The sequence below is a fragment of the Crinia signifera genome, chromosome 1 (genome assembly GCF_055691185.1).
Source record: "Crinia signifera chromosome 1, ASM5569118v1, whole genome shotgun sequence".
NCBI classification, from domain to species: Eukaryota; Metazoa; Chordata; class Amphibia; order Anura; family Myobatrachidae; genus Crinia; species Crinia signifera.
Genome location: NC_139217.1, coordinates 203542635 through 203562963, shown reverse-complemented (window position 1 = coordinate 203562963; position 20329 = coordinate 203542635). Strand labels below are relative to the sequence as shown.

The following is a 20329-nucleotide window of genomic DNA, read 5'->3' as shown; positions in this document are numbered from 1 at the left end:
ACCAAGCTAGTAATGCAGTGCTACTACTACTGCTCGAAGGCTGTGTTCTGAATTTAACATATTTGGATTCAAATATTGTCAGGATGAGGACAGCTCTGGAAAGAGATTGCGTTCAAAGTCAATGCCTTCCACACTGGATAAGATTTCAACCCCAAGGATCTCACGAAGTTTGGAAACATCTTGTCCAGTAATTGAAGGTGAGAAATGCATTTATCTATTTGTATGTCTCTGCGCCTAAACATGTTTTCACAATGCAAATATTATAGATTGGAAATATAATGAAAACTGTTTTAAATATACAATAGTGACAAATGGCAAATGGATAAAATGTCGGTGTTTCTTGCCATTAATACCCATAAATATCTTAATGAAGTTCTGTCACTTGCATTGTTGTAGGTGATTCTAAAATCATATTCCCATGTAGATGGTGTAATTTCCATGTCAGGTGCATGTCACCACTGTCTGTGGAGGCTATTGTTACTCCACTGGCTGAGTACAAGAATGATAGCAGTGGGTGACTTGATTTGAAGCACACTGCTTGTAAATGAAGTGCAGTAGCACTGAGTAAATGGAGATGGAACACACTGCTTGTTATGGAGTAGCCTTGAGCAGATGATCAGTAGTGCATAATGTGGAGCACACTTGTATGGTGTAAAAAGTACAGCAGGTACTTGGTAGGCTTAGCTTCTACTGCATGCTAGTACCTATGTGCATTTGGTAGGCTTAGCTGAGACTCCAAGGTGGTAACTATGGGGGTTATTCTGGTTGATTTGCAAGGCTGCGAATTCGCAGCCTTGCGAGTCCACCAAACCCCGCCCGGCAAACGACCGCCCCCCCCCCGCCCCCTCAAAGTGTGGCTTCGCCCGAACAGCTGCGAATGGATATGGCTCGGGTAACCACCCACATCTTTCCATGGTCACCGACCATCGAATGATGTTTAGCGTGCACGTATATACAAGTGACTTTTCAGTTACTTACATTTGCGTGCACGCTGGCGTGAATATGTGCCTGCAGTTGACATCCGGTGATGTCAGCTACCCGCCCCCTCACCCACGTCACTGCCTCATTACCATGAGAACGCCCAGCTTTCTCATGGGAATGCCCATGGAACACTGGGTGTTCCCATATGGTAATGGGGCAGCCCAGCGTCCCCCGCCCATCTCCGCCCCCCCCCCCACGCCGGCATGGGTGCATGCACCTGGCGAACCGAAAGGTCGCCGTGGGTGCACGCACCATACGTCTGCACATGCGCAGATTCCCGCATGCGCAGACGTGCAACATCGGTACTGCGTGCAAATGCACGCAGTACTGATGAGATCTGAATGAGGCCCTATGTGCACTTGTTAGGCTGAAGCACAGATATAGACGATGCACTCTGTTGTAGCAGGGAAGCTCTGATAGCAGCGAGGAATGCAGTAAGTTCTAAACCAGAGGAATCAGATACAATAATTTGCACAATGGATTTATAGGACTAAAAGTGTACAATGGAATATACAGGAGTCAGAGGGCAGATCTGTGGACGCTGGAACCAGGAACTATGTAGATAAATTGTAATGGCAATGTGTAGGTGAGGAGTTTAAATTGGGTGCTCCCAAAAGGCATTGGATACACAGGTCATGTTGTAAGTTAGTCCAAAGTAAAAGGATTCACAAAGTCAAAGAAACATGATGGCACTCATGCAGCCTGGCCTCTGGAGAAACACCATCAAGAATAATGTTATTTAGGCACCATGGGAGAAATTTAATAGGATGAGAGATACAGAAAGTGAGGGATTTGGTGAGAAATCTCCAGAGTTTTAAACTGGTTTTGCAGTGCAAATGATTGCCTCTTTAAAAAAACTGGAGATTTCTTAATCAAATCTCTCACTTTCTGAATCTCTCATCCTATTAAATCTCACCCACTATGTGTATCCTTAGAAAAACCACCAGCAGAAGCACATCACCTAAATAATAGAGCCAAATTTCCCATTAGGCACGGGAGGCACGTGCCTAGGGGCGGCACATGTTTGGGGGCGGCACTTGGATGCCTGTTATAGTAGTCAGCCCAAAATTTACCAAAAACTGCAAAATATCCACTGTACTGTACTATATTCCATCTTAGTGTAAATAGATAGGACATGCAGATACTGCCCCTGTAAACTGTCCTACTGTACTTAGAAAATATGTATTCATAATAAAATAACATGTCACAGTTAGTGGCTTTTTTTAATAAATCCATTATATTGGCTATTATCAAATGAGGGCTTATAAGTAATCAATAAAAATAATACAATTAGGTGGGGGGGGGGGGGCGGTGGTGGTGGTGCGAACATTAATGTTGTGCCTAGGGAGGCCCTCATCCCTAAATCCGCCCCTGCTGAATAACTGACAGCAATGGGACTGGTAAGGAAGACTGCTGTGTGACTAGTGAAAATTATAACTCTCTGATTTTTTTTGTCCCGATGTTTATACTTAAGCTGCTTGGTATTGTGATGCCCGCTCAACGTGTCTCATTTGGGGTAGATTACTTATATTTGGTAGGAAGGTGTTTAAATTGCAATGTAAAAATAAAGCTGTTCCCATACCCCCCAAATGTACCAAATTTGCCGGTACAGTACCATTTTTGAACAGTCTGTACCGGCAAATATAAATTGTACCAAATGTACCTCTTTTTGGACTTCCCCGTGGCGGTCAGTTACTCACTGTGCCAATCCTCCTGGCTCCACTCCATCAGCTGCCTGGTGCTGCGCCGGCTCTCCACTCTCCCCCTTTCCCAAGAGTGCATTGCGGGGCGGTCCCGTGCGTCATGACATCACAGACTGGCACCGCACACCCTGCGCACACATCGGAAAGGACATCGACTCAGCCCTCAGTCTCAGTCATGTGCAGACTGTAACTGTGGGCGTGAATCTGCGCTGCCTGAGGGCTGAGAGGGGTGCGGTGGCCAGCCCCGGCGGCGGGGGTGCGTGACGGGGGATCATCTTCGCCATTGGAGCCTGCCACTTCCACATCAGACACTCCGAGCAAGTGCAGCAAGTAGGTGGCTCAGGCTGCAGTTTGAATAATAAAATTATCTCCTCACTTGACCAGTCTCCATCGTGTGACATGCTGCCAGGCCTGCAGCCCATATCACATGATGGCTTGGTGGGCTGCTGGCATATTAAATAAGTATATTTAATATACCTATTTATTAAATAAGTATATATTAAATATACTTATTTAATATGCCAGCAGCCCACCAAGCCATCATGTGACATGAGCTGCATGATACGTGTAGTAGTTGGTGCACAGTACACATTCGGAAAGGGGACGTGGTTACACCCTTTTTGCCCATGGCCTTCCTGAATGCGTACCGATTTCTTATCTTCAAATGTTGGAGGGTATGTGTTCCACATTTGTGGGCTAGAACCAAAAGCAACCACCAAATAAAACAGGTGCCCCCAAAACACTAGCAAATTAGATTAACCTGGAAAAGAACACCTGCTGCTGTTAGCAATAAGGAAATGTCAGTCCGCTCTAAAGTAAAAAGTAAATGAGCTATTTTGAGTAATTGCTGAATACAACTCAGCAAAAAAATTAATAAAAACAGGTCTGATTTTATCTGACTTTATAGAGCTGTATAGATTTCCCATTATATCCCGACCCTAGTGTTAATAACATTAAGAAAAGAAAATGACATTAACATTCCAAAAGCCATGTAGCAGTAAGTGTTGGGTAGCCTGTCCCAGGTCATAGCTCAAATAATGGCTTATGGCTTAATCAAAACTTAAAGGATTCCCACATTATCCTTAACATAATTGTGATAATACATTTGCTAGTGTAATGTTTGCTTTTTGCTGTGAAATGATACCTAGTTTTTGGAGTCAGTAACAAGTTATTACTCATGTTGCTGATTGTGGGAAGCAAAAGGACTGGTGCTCTTAGACAGCCCTGGTAGTGTACTATATGTGCATTCACATGACAGGGGGCGTGGTCACATCTCACGGAGGCATGCCATGACCCACAATCCAGGGAGGCCTGGCCTTACAGCATGCTCCCGTCTCTCTGCATGCTGGGCAGCCAGATGGGCCAATCAGCGTTTGACTCTCAATATAGATACGCAAAGAATTCTTTGTTTTAGTTCACTGTTCACATGGAAAATTTTAAAAAATTCTACACAATGGGCCTTATTCGAGTTCACTCTTTCTGACAAAATCCTTCTTAGATGGACAAAACCATGTGCACTGCAGGGGGGCAGGTGTAACATGTACAGATGGAAATAGATTTGGTGATTTTTTGGTGATTCTTTGCAGGGTAAATACTGACTGCTTTATTTCTACACTGCAATATAGATCTCACTTTGAAGTAAAACCCCACCCAAATCTAATTAGATCTGCACAAGTTACATCTGCCCCCCTGCAGTGCACATGGTTTTGTCCATCTAAGAAGGATTTTGTCTGAAAGAGTGAACTCGAATAAGGCCCAATGTAACTATAACAAGTGTGAACTCACTCACCTTGCTCAATTTGTGTAGAAAACCTAAAGTTCAAACATTTCTCACAAATAATTGAACATGAGAAGAAGTCGCTTCAAAAATTTAATCTATAGATTTAACCGTTAATGACAAATGGCCGCTGCACTCGTCCAATCAAAGCCAATTATCAGTTGAATAATAAGTAATAATAATAATGATTATGTATGTTTATTTTTCAGTAATTCAACCACCACAGATGGAAGTTATTGAAAAGGACCACGTGGAACCAACCCATGTGTATGAAAATTCAATAGATTTTTTTTTATATTGCAGTGACCATACAAACTATGAGGACACACAGCATGTTTGGTTTTGCGCACATGTGCCTATTTCACTGCTGAGCACATATGTAGTAATTACCCTTCACTCATGTTTTGAAAACTGTCCATGCAAATTGCGACAGCACCTGTTGCAGCTGCACTTGACTAAATTGTATGGTGGATATAATAAAATGATTTATTTTAATTATCCGAGGGCACAACACCGGGCCGGAAAAAGGTGGCCCTGAACAACATAATTGCGGTGCGCCACACCCCCCTCCACTGAAGCTGAGGGTACCTGGGCAGCGGGGATCCGGGCAGCGAGGATGTAGGCAGTCGGGGTTCCGTGCAGCAGGGATACGGGCAGCGGGGTCCCTGCGCCAGATAAGAAGTCAGCGGAGTGGTCCCTGCGGCAGATGGGCAGTCAGCGGTGGGGTTTTTGCGGCGGATGGGAACTAGTAGCACTACTTCTGCTCATCTGCTGCAGGGACCTCGCAACTGACTTCCCATCCGCCGCAGGGACCACTCCGCTGACTTCCCATCTGCAGTGCCCAGCTGCAGCAGGGACCACCTGACTGCCCTATCTTGCTGCCTGCCACCCACCTGCCATTGCTGCACCAGTGCCAATGTGGGGGCCCCTGATGCGTGGAGGTCCAGGGGCGAACGCTCCTGTCGCCCTGTGTTTAATCCGGCACTGGCACAACAGCATACTTTTTATGTGTTGCTATTGTGTTTTAGAGTGTTTTATTGCATGCAAGTTACAGTGGTTATGATTAGTAGAAAGGTTATGCCATTGAGAGTTGACAAGGACTACTAGTACCTTGTGTCAAACAGTACTTGTCAAACAGAATATAGAAAATAAAATATAGGGAACAGTCTCTATAGCTAGGGAACAGTCTCTATAGCTACTCACTAACTGGGGATGTTTCCAAAAATGCACCCCTTTCTACTTACTTAAGCCCTGCTCTGATATCGCTATGGGGACCCTACTACTGTTCTTCCCATCAATATTGCACCACTTAGGCCAATTAATCCATTTATCCAGTGGCCCCAATTAGTGGGCCAATTAGTGGGCTTTGAAAGTGGCAAATCAGAGATGTGGCTTATTTTATCTCATATTTAATTGTATTACTGCTTCCCGTTAATGACAACTATCCTTTATGTGGTCTGCTCTTTGCAACATTGCCTCCTCCCTTATAATTAATACTCCTGTCTTTTAATTCTTACCTCACATTCAAGTAGGGGGCTAGAAAAAAATTACCCTTGTTTTCACATACTATGGTATGGCTTAGGGGGAGAATGAATTTAAGGTTCTTGTATGAATGGGAATATTTGCCTCAAATACCGTAGATGCATGATATCACATAATGACCAACAGCATGCTTGTACAGTATATGCATTTACTGACTGCCATAATACTTCCAGTATATATGTTCAGTAAGGTACATCTTTATTCTTTACCAGACACAATGTGCATGCCTATGCTCTTAGGAAATGTCTTCTGCACGCTGCAAGTGCATCTGATGTAACTGTGTGGAGAGGTGGAAACTATTTCAAAACACTTAAAAGGGACACTGCAAATGTGACCGAAAAAGTACAGCCCCATATCACATTATAGAGTCATCCCTGCTTACATTTGTTCAGTGATATACTGCTCAGTTTCAATTTGATTGCCTCAATAAATAATGGACACCATCAGGACTACCTTTATTACTCTCTTTAGTTATGTTTAAACCAGTGTCCTACATTGGGAAAAGTGGTCATAGAATTACTATTATGTCAAACTGAAATGTGCAATGTGGGTTTTATTAAATGTATAGGATGTAACCCTGGGTCAGATTTAATAGGATGAGAGATTCAGAAAGTGAGAGATTTGGGAAGAAATCGCCATTTTTTTTAAAGCGGCAATCATTTACACTTCAGAATCAAACTGGTTTTGCAGTGTAAATGATTGCCGCTTTAAAAAAACAGGAGATTTCTTCCCAAACCTCTCACTTTCTGAATCTCTCATCCTATTAAATCTCACCCCATGTCTCCACCAGCTTAAATCTAATGCAAAAATCAGTCCTTTGAAAGTGAAAATGGTGCGTGCCCCTTTCTCTATATATACAGGGCTTAAAGTGGTCCTGGAGAGGTGGTGGAACTCCTTTCCCCCAACGTCGACCATACCCCCCCCCCCCCCCCTGCGCGTGTGCTCGGACACAGATCTCATTAGGGTGTAGACCAGTGCAAGGGAATTTGTGCCCTACCTCCCATAAAGGGATAATGGTCCCACAAGGATGGGGTGTGGTCACGCAATGGTAACTACAATTAAAATTACAACACACAGTAGCACAATCATATACACATTACACTACATGTAGTGCACTTGATTCATATTAAATTACACAGTAGTGCTGTCACTTCAGCAGCTCACTGTCCATGTATCTCAGCATCTCCATGCCCCATGTCCCTCCAGCAGCTTCCCCACCTTTGAGTCCCTCCAGCCCCCTCTCACCCTGTCTTCAGCAAGCACAGAGCCTGCTCATCTTAGTCGCTCTTCTTAACTTCAGCGTCGATGACGGTATGACATCACATGAAAAAGAAGCCGCTGAGACAGGCTTTTCTGTTGGAATTACTGTTCAGAGCTGTGGTAGAGAGGTGGAACTCTTCCCCCTACCATTAGAGGTGGTGGAAATCACTTTAACCACTTTATATACACTGTTAAAAAAATAAAGGGAACACTAACATAACACATCCTAGATCTGAATGAATGAAATATTCTTATTAAATAATTTTTTCTTTACATACCTGAATGTGCTGACAACAAATTCACACAAAAATTATCAATGGAAATCAAATTTATTAACCCATGGAGGTCTGGATTTAGAGTCACCCTCAAAATTAAAGTGGAAAAACAAACTACAGGCTGATCAAACTTTGTCCTTAAAAAAAGTCAAAATGAGGCTCAGTAGTGTGTGTGGACTCCATGTGCCTGTATGTCCTCCCTACAACGCCTGGGCATGCTCCTGATGAGGTGGCGGATGGTTTCCTGAGGGATCTCCTCCCAGACCTGGACTAAAGCATCCGCCAACTCCTGGACAGTCTGTGGTGCAAAGTGGCGTTAGTGGATGGAGCGAGACATGATGTCCCAGATGTGCTCAATTGCATTCAGGTCTGGGGAACAGGCAGGCCAGTCCATAGCATCAATGCCTTGCAGGAACTGCTAACACACTCCAGCCACATGAGGTCTATTATTGTCTTGCATTAGGAGGAACCCAGGGCCTACCGCAACAGCATATAGTCTCACAAGGCGTCTGAGGATCTCATCTCGGTACCTAATGGCAGTCAGGCAACCTCTGGCGAGCACATGGAGGGCTGTGCGGCCCCCCCAAATAAATGCCACCCCACACCATTACTGACCCATTGCCAAACCGGTCATGCTGGAGGTTATTGCAGGCAGCAGAACGTTCACCTTGGCGTCTCCAGGCTCTGTCACGTCTATCATGTGCTTAATGTGAACCTGCTTTCATCTGTGAAGAGCACAGAGCACCAGTGGTGAATTTGCCAATCTTGGTGTTCTCTGGCAAATGCCAAACATCCTGCACGGTGTTGGGCTGTAAGCACAACCCCCACCTGTGGATGTTGGGCCCTCATACTACCCTCATGGAGTTTGTTTCTGACCGTGTGAGTAGACACATGCACATTTGTGGCCTGCTGGAGGCAGCTCTGGCAGTGCTCCTCCTGTTCCTCCTTGCACAAAGGCGGAGGTAGCGGTCCTGCTGCTGGGTTGTTGCCCTCCTATGGCCTCCTCCACATCTCCTGATGTACTGGCCTGTCTCCTGGTAGCGCATCCTTGCTCTGGCCACTATGCTGACAGACACAGCAAACCTTCTTGCCACAGCTCGCATTGATGTGCCATCCTGGATGAGCTGCACTAACTGAGCCACTTGTGTGGGTTGTAGATAGGGTGGCCAATCCCAGGATCGGGATCGGCGGGATCCGGCCCCAAAATGTCCGGGATTTAAATTTTGGGATTAGACTGCGCATGCGCAGTCTAATGCCAGGCAGCATCTGAGCACCCTCTCAGACGCTGCCCGGCTGTTCCCGACCCATGCGGTCATAGGTCACGCTGCGCAGGCCGCAGCGCCGGCCCTCCAGCGCCGGAACCCTCACACCGCCTGACCTTTCCCGGCAGTATGCAGGATCCCAAGTGCCACCGCCGTCATACCCGCTGCCTCAGCACCTCTGCCTCATACCCGCTGCCTCAGATGTAAGTAAATGTGGGGCTCAGGGGCAGTTTTCTTTTAGGGATGCCAATCCCGGGATCGAGCATTTTTCAATACCGATTCCCGGGATTGAAAAAATGCCCCGGGATTGGCATCCCTAGTTGTAGACTCAGTCTCATGCTACCTCTAGAGTGAAAGCACCGCCAGCTTTCAAAAGTTACCAAAACATCAGCCAGAAAGCATTTCCACCTGTTGTCTTTTCCATTAGCACAACAGCATGTGAAATTGATTGTCAATCGGTGTTGCTTCCTAAGTTTGATTTCACAGAAATGTGATTGACTTGGAGTTACATTGTGTTGTTTAAGTGTTCCCTTTATGTTTTGAGCAGTGTATATATGCTTCTAAGAAAGCCCCCTGCATCTCTATTTGATTTTAATCATCTCCGAAGTAAAATCTTTTTTTTTTGCACTGCTCTGCAGAACTACAGTAGGCCCACTACTGAGTAAGAAATTCCATTACTCTACTTCTTCCATTCGCTTCTGCTCCCCAGCATGCTGTATTTAGTCATCTTGCTTTTCTTAGCAAGTTTCTGTACATATTGCTAACTAGTGTTACCAACTTTAAAAAGTTTCTATTGAATATTGTTAGAATATATCAATACAGGTTTCACATTGTACTCTGCATTAGCCTACTTTTCTCCTCTCCATCGCAGTCCTATTCAAATCCCTTACTTTGGGACTGATTCAGCATGGATCGCAAAGCAATTTTTTTTCTCTAATGAGAAAAACCATGTTCACTGGAGGTGGGGCAAATATAACGTGCAGAGAGTATTAGATTTAGGTGAGTTATTTTGTTTCTGTGCAGGGTAAATACTGACTGCTTTATTTTTACACTGCAATTTGGATATCAGTTTGAACACACCCCACCCAATTCTAACTCTCTCTGCACATGTTATATTTTGCCCCACCTGCAGTGCACATGGCTTGAGAAAGATTTTTCTTTGCGATCCATGCTGAATTAGGCCCAATGTGTGTTGAATTTTGCATCTTCCTGTTGCTCGAATAATATGTTAACTCGATACATGGTTAAATATATATATATATATATATATATATATATATATATATATATATAGGTTTGGGAGAGACCGAACTCGCACTTAAATCGTGGCAACAATGGGGTGCCCAACAAAGGGAATGTGTACCCACAAATATATCTGTGTTCCCCAGTCGGCAGAATGGGGATGTGGGGCACTCGCCAAAACACAGCTTAATGGAAGGTGTGTTAGTTAATTGCACAAAGTCAATAAATGTCCACAAGTTGATATCCAATGGTAAAATATTATTGAAGATAATTTATTCCAATCACATGCTCCAACGTTTCGGTCCAATTGATAGGACCTTTTTCAAGGAGCCTAAAACAGTGATACATAAAGAATATTGGAACACATTGCCAAATAAAATAGCAAAACAAGTATACAAAGAATCAATTACTCACTTATTGTGAAGCAAAAACCAGCATCAGGCAAACAAATGGGAATAGGAACCTCTTCCTAGAGGGGACAGCCTGTAACTGGGATCTCCCAGGGCCGGCTTTATATAGCAGACTGTGTATGTCACGTGTCACCACGTTTGGCGCCGTTTGTGACGGCGTCAGCGTGGTTTTCCCGCCACTCGCGGCCGGACCGGAAGTCGGGACCGGAAGTGACGGGCTGACTCGTAGTTTGGAACGCAAAAGCCGCTCGCATAGCGGTTTGCGTTCCATCCAGTCTGCATAGAGGTACAGGGGCACAGAGGGACAAAAACAAGCGCGATTGCGCTAATCCAGTAGAGATGACAACGGGGATTAAGTTAAATATAAAGCCGGACCTGAGCTATACATATGCTCAGAAAAATAATATAAGTCCATATAACATAATGGTAATCGCCATTTAACTATGAATAAACAATGACACAACATAATCATGACGTCACTGAGCATAGTAAGGGACTGAGATACGCTACCAGACCAAAAGGACCAAATGAAATAAGTTCACTATATAATATGCACAAAGAGCATATATATATGCATTATTATAAGAGAAAAAATGAATATAAATATAAAACAAAAACCAAAAGTAAAAAATTATTTTTAGGAGAAATATTTATTTTATGATTTTTTAATTTTTATATTTTAATGTTTTAATGTATTGTTTTTTATGAGAAAATTATATATGTATAAGAACATATGTATAAAAAATAAAAAATAAAAAATGAAAAAATAAAAAATGAAAAAAGCAAGAAAAATAATGAGTAAAGTGGTCGGGTAAAACCCATATAAGCTCCATAAAGAAATCTAATAATAGAAGAAATGGTATCAATAGTGTGACAACAATTCAAATGGTCCCTAGGGTCAAAAGGATGAGCGCAGCAAGGTGATACATACACAATATAACCTTTATCTGTAAGATATATCAAAACAGGTATTGAATCAAGAGAGCAGAATTTTAACGCAAGAAAATATTCATGGGATTATTTTCATTCAACCCACGAGGGGCAAGTGTCCCCAGTTGGTAAATCCATCTGCACTCTAATTTCTTCAAAAGGAGTGCACGGTCACCCCCTCTCGCAGGTGGGGGGACCCAGTCTATTAGGCGGCATCTCAAGGTGGCCAATTGGTGGCCTGCGGCAAGGAAGTGGCGTGGGATGGGTAGATCGGCTTTACCTGTTTGTGTAGCTGATCGGATAGAGTTCCTATGATTAGCCATCCTTTCCCTAAATTGTCGAGTTGTCATCCCGACATAGGCGAGGCCACAGGGGCAATGCAATAAATATATCACGTGGTCCATCAAACAATGTAACCTATGGCGAATACGGATAGCTTTTCCAGAGTGTGGATGTGGAAATGATGTTCCGGGAATAAGACTGTTACATGTTGTACATCCGGAGCATTTAAAACAACCAGGTCTTACAGAATGGAGCCATGTGGTGTTTTTATCCGTATCTGGACACATGGTGGGTCGCATTAAAAGTTGTTGACATCATTGATACGCTGACCATTCCCCCTTGGACCCAATATTCTAGTTCACTTTAGTTCTCCATAAAGGACTACCTTCACTCAGTTCTGACTGAGATGGCCACCGGTGGTTTAGGATTCCTTAACGACGATTTACTGACACAGGCCGAACATGGCATCGTCTCTCTAACCGACGATGATGCAGACAAGGTGCTATTCGACCAGTCCGACTTTGACACCCTCCCAACAGAATCACCTACAGACCTCTACCAGCGATTAATTAAACTTAAGAAACGTGAAGTAGACCTTTCACTCCACGGACATTTCTTGTCTGAATACCACAGAAAAAAGTTGATACCAAGAGGTTTTAGAATTGCAAATATTCCAACTATTGGAAGGCATAACCCAACTTTTTGTAGTCGCTGGTGTGGGGTCCTCAACAAGTGCTCCTTGGATCTAATCCTATTAGTTGTTGAGGAGGTTGGGACCGAATTGAAAAAAATCAAGAAGGACATTGACGAATTTGGCACGACTCACCTGGCAGCTATCAAGACCGATAAATCCTGTAACTTGATTGAAAAACTGAGGGTACAAATTGACGAGTACAAGAGAGATTTAGTCTCCTTCAAACGCAATAAATTATCCATTGTTTCCACCGATTATCAAAATCATACAGTCTATCGGTGGCTGGCAGGAGAAGCTGGTCCTAAACGTACATCCAGACCGTATCGCAATCGTCGCCAGTTTAGGAATCCTCAACAATACAACACTGGTTCATCCACCTCGGCTTCGGATACTGAATTCTCTGGCCCCACACCTAATTTTTTAGGGGAAGGCCCCAGTGTTTACAACAAAGCACCAAAACCACGGAGAGGAAGGGGAAACGACCCCATCCCCGTCGTGGAAAACCTAGGGAAAAGGGTCCGCAAGCAGGTGCAGACATAGTATATAACTTATCATCCACCCCTATGCCTCCAGCCACTATGTCACTGTTGTCTAGAGGTTTGTCCTTTGTTCCCACCCACCCCCATGATGCCTTCGAAGCATCAATTGATCTATTTAAGTTTAGTCGGAAGCTTCGTCTCCATGAACGATTTCATGATAGCCCAAACTCGGTACAGCGATCCACATTCAAGTTACCATCTATATACGATCCACCTTCAACTAATCCGAGTATCAAGACCTTCAGTCGGCTGATGGAACATGATCTTCAGCATGCTGCTAAATCTCCGAAATATGATAACCTGTCACATGAAGAGCGCATTGCACTTAAAGAACTTAAGAGTAATTCCGCAATTGTAATTCGTCCTGCGGACAAAGGAGGAGCAGTGGTAATACAGGATTGGACACAATATCACCAGGAGATCAACAGACAATTGGCCGATACTAACACATATCAACTGGTCGAACAAAACCCTATTCCAGGGTTTAAAAGAACTGTAGATCTAATGTTAAAGAAAGGCCTCACAGCCCAGTGGCTTTCGAATGACATCTACGAATATTTAACTGTTCAGTTCCCGGTGTGTCCAATCCTGTACACCCTACCGAAGATTCACAAATCGGTCGTGGACCCTCCGGGTCGACCGATCATCTCGGCACGACAGTCCCTCCTGCAACCTCTGGCCATATATATCGACCATCATTTACAACCTCTGGTTACCAGTAGCACGACTTACATCCGTGACACGTCTGACTTCATTGACAAGCTGAAGGATATATATATCCCACCTAACACCTACTTAGCCACAATGGACGTTAGTTCGTTATATACAGTAATCCCGCATCACAGCGGTTTAACTGTATTGCACAAAGCACTGGACACCAGAAGTGATAAAAATCCTCCCACTGATTACCTGGTCGAGATGGCACGCCTCATACTTACGTGCAACCACTTCATGTACCAGCGTAAATACTACGTACAGACGTCCGGCACTGCGATGGGGTCCAATTTGGCCCCATCGTATGCCGGACTCTTCATGTACGATTACGAACAAGAGAACATACTATCTAAATACCACCATGATATCATCTTCTACAAGAGATTCATAGACGATATCTTCCTTCTATGGTCAGGAACACTGGAAGCATTCCTGGAAATGACAGTGGCTTTGAATCAATTACAGTGCCCGATTCGCCTAACCCATGCCATCTCGACTGAAACGATCAATTTTCTCGATATTAACATCACTATAAAGAACAACACGATACAGACTAGCCTGTACAGGAAAGAGACAGATCGCAACACATTGTTGTTAACAACTAGTCAGCACCCTCCAGCTCTTAAGGAGCACTTACCAATATCACAATATATGAGGGTGATTAGAAACAACACGGACAGTTCGATACTCGAGTCTCAAATTCTCGAGATGACCGAGAGATTCCTACAAAGGGGTTATCCAATTGCTACCCTTGATCGTTGTCTGAGTAAGGCACGGGCCAAAATGAACACCAACACAACTCCCAGTACCGAAGAGAACAAGATTCCCCGATTCATCTATGTAAATAAGTACAATCACACATCATTCCAGACCCAGCGACACCTCAAGAAAAATTGGCCAATTGTGGCCACAGATCCCGCACTCAAATTACACCAATTCGACGGCCCAATGATGGCATACAAGAAAGGTCCAAACTTAAAACAACTTTTAATGCGACCCACCATGTGTCCAGATACGGATAAAAACACCACATGGCTCCATTCTGTAAGACCTGGTTGTTTTAAATGCTCCGGATGTACAACATGTAACAGTCTTATTCCCGGAACATCATTTCCACATCCACACTCTGGAAAAGCTATCCGTATTCGCCATAGGTTACATTGTTTGATGGACCACGTGATATATTTATTGCATTGCCCCTGTGGCCTCGCCTATGTCGGGATGACAACTCGACAATTTAGGGAAAGGATGGCTAATCATAGGAACTCTATCCGATCAGCTACACAAACAGGTAAAGCCGATCTACCCATCCCACGCCACTTCCTTGCCGCAGGCCACCAATTGGCCACCTTGAGATGCCGCCTAATAGACTGGGTCCCCCCACCTGCGAGAGGGGGTGACCGTGCACTCCTTTTGAAGAAATTAGAGTGCAGATGGATTTACCAACTGGGGACACTTGCCCCTCGTGGGTTGAATGAAAATAATCCCATGAATATTTTCTTGCGTTAAAATTCTGCTCTCTTGATTCAATACCTGTTTTGATATATCTTACAGATAAAGGTTATATTGTGTATGTATCACCTTGCTGCGCTCATCCTTTTGACCCTAGGGACCATTTGAATTGTTGTCACACTATTGATACCATTTCTTCTATTATTAGATTTCTTTATGGAGCTTATATGGGTTTTACCCGACCACTTTACTCATTATTTTTCTTGCTTTTTTCATTTTTTATTTTTTCATTTTTTATTTTTTATTTTTTATACATATGTTCTTATACATATATAATTTTCTCATAAAAAACAATACATTAAAACATTAAAATATAAAAATTAAAAAATCATAAAATAAATATTTCTCCTAAAAATAATTTTTTACTTTTGGTTTTTGTTTTATATTTATATTCATTTTTTCTCTTATAATAATGCATATATATATGCTCTTTGTGCATATTATATAGTGAACTTATTTCATTTGGTCCTTTTGGTCTGGTAGCGTATCTCAGTCCCTTACTATGCTCAGTGACGTCATGATTATGTTGTGTCATTGTTTATTCATAGTTAAATGGCGATTACCATTATGTTATATGGACTTATATTATTTTTCTGAGCATATGTATAGCTCAGGTCCGGCTTTATATTTAACTTAATCCCCGTTGTCATCTCTACTGGATTAGCGCAATCGCGCTTGTTTTTGTCCCTCTGTGCCCCTGTACCTCTATGCAGACTGGATGGAACGCAAACCGCTATGCGAGCGGCTTTTGCGTTCCAAACTACGAGTCAGCCCGTCACTTCCGGTCCCGACTTCCGGTCCGGCCGCGAGTGGCGGGAAAACCACGCTGACGCCGTCACAAACGGCGCCAAACGTGGTGACACGTGACATACACAGTCTGCTATATAAAGCCGGCCCTGGGAGATCCCAGTTACAGGCTGTCCCCTCTAGGAAGAGGTTCCTATTCCCATTTGTTTGCCTGATGCTGGTTTTTGCTTCACAATAAGTGAGTAATTGATTCTTTGTATACTTGTTTTGCTATTTTATTTGGCAATGTGTTCCAATATTCTTTATGTATCACTGTTTTAGGCTCCTTGAAAAAGGTCCTATCAATTGGACCGAAACGTTGGAGCATGTGATTGGAATAAATTATCTTCAATAATATTTTACCATTGGATATCAACTTGTGGACATTTATTGACTTTGTGCAATTAACTAACACACCTTCCATTAAGCTGTGTTTTGGCGAGTGCCCCACATCCCCATTCTGCCGACTGGGGAACACAGATATATATATATATATATATATATATATATATATATATATATGGCACTCTCTAGACCAGTGATCTGCAACAGGTGGCCATCAAGCTTTTAATTTCAAACCAGTTCTACATGACTTTTTTGTCGTAAAGGCCTACTGATATATTATTAAAGGCTGGTGTTTCTTTCATTGATTACATTTATTAATTGTTACTGAGAGAAGAGTTATGTGCTGCCCCTGAAGGCTAGAAGGCCATCCAAGAGTCTCTGATCTGTATCAGTTTGCCTATCACTGCTCTAGACCAGTGGTTCTCAAACTCGGTCCTCAGGACCCTACACAGTTCATGTTTTTCCAGGTTGCCCGACAGGTGCACTCATTGACTGGCACATTTGAAAAGATCCGCAGGTGGAGCTAATTACAGTATGTCACTTGATTCTGTAAGGAGACCTGCAATAGATGCACTGAGGACTGAATTTAAAAACCTGTGCTCAAGGCCATGTTTTACAAGCACTTTAACTCTTCTGATAACCATCCTTATTTGCGCTACCACCTTTTTGTTCCTTGTTATGTAATACAATATATCATCTGTCTATTTCAAACGGATCTACATTCCCCCAAATATGTATTTTATGTTAGTTCGTAGCCTACTTTCAGTACTATGGAGTCGATCCTATTAGATGCATAATTCTCGAGTGCGAATCAACAGGGCACCAGGTGTACTTGACACCTAATGGAATTCGCCCAAAAGCGCTCGCTCCTCCATAGGGTTGTGAGCCATTTTGAATAAATTTAGCCCAGCAAAGAGTGCGAGAATGGCTTAAATCTGATGCCATTGCCGGCGTTTATATGTATTGGAATGGCACCCAAACAGCACCTTGCACCCTTCGCAGCTAATTGGATCGACCCCTATGTTTGTTCCTGACTGTAAATTGTTGCAGAATATGCTGCCCTAGTTTTCTCTTAATAAATAACTTCCACCAGAAGATTGGTAAAAAAAAAAAGTTTGGATACAAACATCAATGGAATATTAAAGTCCATGTCTACAAGTAGGGACAGGTAGAGAACGCTGTATGCTTTCTATACATTTATTTTTTTCCCCCTCTGCTCATAGACAGTACAGTATGTTTTCAATTGTGTTCTTACAGAAGTTAAAAAATTGGTGACTAAAGCAAGGTTTTATAAACAATGAAATAAAAGAAAGACTAGTCCACCTTTCACAAAGTCATGAGCAAAAAAACAAAAGTTGTTTTTCTTTGCAGATTAATTGTACAACAAGTGCTCCAAGAATTAAAGCAATATCATGGGTAGGTGCACGTTACTTACTACTTATATGGTGGTAATTGTGCTCAAAAATTGCCCTAATAGTACTTTACTACAAAGTATTTTACTATGAGAGTCCTATTGGACATTTCATTCTTGATTTTACTTCATTAGGACCAAAAATAAGCAAGGGAGCTGTGAGCCGAAGCAAAGTCTAACCTGGTTCGAGTTCCTGTCAAACGAGTGGGTAATTTCACAAACTATGTAAACTGGAACTATAGATTAATCTTATTATATGTCTACCTTTTTTTGTTATTTTCCCCACATTCTGTATCTCATTCCCCTTATTGAATAGAATATGCTAGCAAAGGAACAATACAAAAAAGTAATTCTAATCATTTTAAGAAAAGTTACAGTTATATTTCTTTAAAATTTGCATGTTATCTCCTGGGTAACATTTTTTTATAATTTTTTCCCACGTAAAGGCCAGAAGGCACAGCGAAACCTGAGAAGGTGGAAAGGGGGACAAAAGTGAAAAGACGACTTAGCTCACTGAAGAATAGAGTTACTGGATCCTGGCAAAAAGATAAGGTACTGAAATGAATGTATATATGGGGTACTATAACATGCCACTAAGTCTTTAGCTGTATCACTATATATAAGGCTAAATCCTCCAATGACCACCTCCAATGACCACTAGAGGCTACTCGAAGGACCAAATTACTCATTAACAGAAAGTAAAACTAAAATATGTTTCAAACTTCCTGGATATGCAGGGAGCTGTAAAGACAGAGATTGAAGGTAGGAGCAGATAAGGACTAATGGGGCCTACACACATAGCAATTTAGGGGCATTTTATAAGTGATCTCGCTGCATTGCTTAAAAAATGCCCCTACATCGTTCTGTGTATAGGGACATTGCGATAACGATGCATGGCCCCAGGAGTCGCTATCTCCCGGCGATTAATATTCAGCATGCTGGATAAATCTAGTAAATTGCCAGAGATCAGAGCCAGTGTTCGCAGCGGAGAACACTGGCCCTGACAGATCGCTCAAAGGGAACCTGAGCTGGCCACTCAGTTCCACACTCAACATCCCCCCTGCCCTAGCTCAGTTGTCGAGCCTCGTTCAGATGCATGGTACTCATGGGGGTTGGACCTGCAGGGGACTCGGGGGGAGCAGAGCAACAGGACGTTGGGGCCTGAGACATCTGACCCCCCCCCCCCCATGTCTCCAGGCCTGGCTCTGCGGGGGTAGAGTGAGGGATCACATAATTGCAGGATGCTGGGAAAGGTATTACATAGTTACATAGTAGGTAAGGCCGAAAAAAGACTTGCGTCCATCTAGTTCAACCTGGTATAGATATCCATTGCTGATTTGGTAGGTTCTGGTATTTTACAGACAAATTATATTTCTTATTTGTACCCATGGATGTTTTTCTCCAGTAAATGTTTGTCCAACTTTGCCTTGAACGCATTTAATGAGCCAGCCTTTACCACCTCTCTGGGAAGAGAGTTCCAGAGTTTGACTGTTCTGACCGTAAAGAAATTCTTTCTACTAGCTGAATGAAATCTTTTTTCTTCTAATCTATACTCATGCCCTCGTGTCCTAGATTCCTTTCTAGTAGAAAAGAGGGTGTGTGACAGTTCCTTATATTGGCCCTTGATATACTTGTACATGTTGAGCATGTCCCCCCTTAAACGTCTCTTTTCTAATGTAAATAGTCCCAAATTGCTTAATCTCTCCCCGTAGCTTAAATTTTCCATTCCCCTAATAAGCTTTGTTGCTCGCCTTTGGACTTTTTTTAATTCTATGATGTCCTTTTTATAGTGTGGGGCCCAGAACTGTACTCCGTACTCGAGGTGAGGTCTCACCAATGCTTTATATAGTGGCATAATTACCCTTGAGTCCCTAGTTTCCATTCCCCTCTTAATACATGCCAGAATTTTGTTGGCCTTTTTTGTAGCTACATTACAATGGGCACTACATCCCAGTTTGCTGTCTATTTGGACTCCTAGATCCTTTTCAAGTATGGAATTACCCAGTTCCTCTCTGCTAAGGTTGTAACTTGCACACTGGTTGTGTCTCCCAAGGTGCATAACCTTACATTTATCTACATTGAACCTCATCTTCCATTTTTTTGCCCACTCATCTAGAATTGCAAGATCATTTTGAAGCATGGTGACATCTTCTGATGATTTGATGACTTTGCTAAGTTTTGTATCGTCCGCAAAGATGGATACATTGCTGAGTAACCCTATCCCAATATCGTTAATAAAAATGTTAAACAAAATTGGCCCCAAAACCGAACCCTGGGGCACTCCACTTAGTACCGGTATCATATCTGATACGGCACCATTTACAACCACTCTTTGTTCTCTAGGGATGCGGTCATTTGGTCTACTGCATTATGGTAGAAAGTCATTAGGTCGAATCCATTAGGTCGACATGCTAAAAGGTCGACATGACTCTAGGTCGACATGGGAAAAGGTCGACATGATTCTAGTTCAAAAGGTCATTAGTTCGACAGGTCATTAGTTCGACAAGGTCATTAGTTCGACATTGTCTATGTCGACATTCACAAGGTCGACATGGAGTTTTTCACTGTTTTTTGAGCCAACATGTGCCGACAGGCGGTATTTCATGCCCTACCATCCACTAGGGCGTGGTGGGAGAATAAAATAGTGTGCCGAGCGTAGCGAGG

General features: G+C 42.9%; 1 protein-coding gene across 1 annotated transcript in view; it reads left to right on the top strand.

Moving 5' to 3' along the window:
* The window catches only part of ARHGEF18 (Rho/Rac guanine nucleotide exchange factor 18), a 298383-nt gene that overhangs the window by 90818 nt on the left and 187236 nt on the right, over positions 1 to 20329 (top strand). Inside the window, 5 exon segments of the mRNA XM_083179196.1 lie at positions 83 to 197; positions 4671 to 4728; positions 17626 to 17670; positions 17801 to 17869; positions 18112 to 18217. Of these exon segments, the coding sequence (XP_083035322.1) occupies positions 83 to 197; positions 4671 to 4728; positions 17626 to 17670; positions 17801 to 17869; positions 18112 to 18217 (393 nt within the window).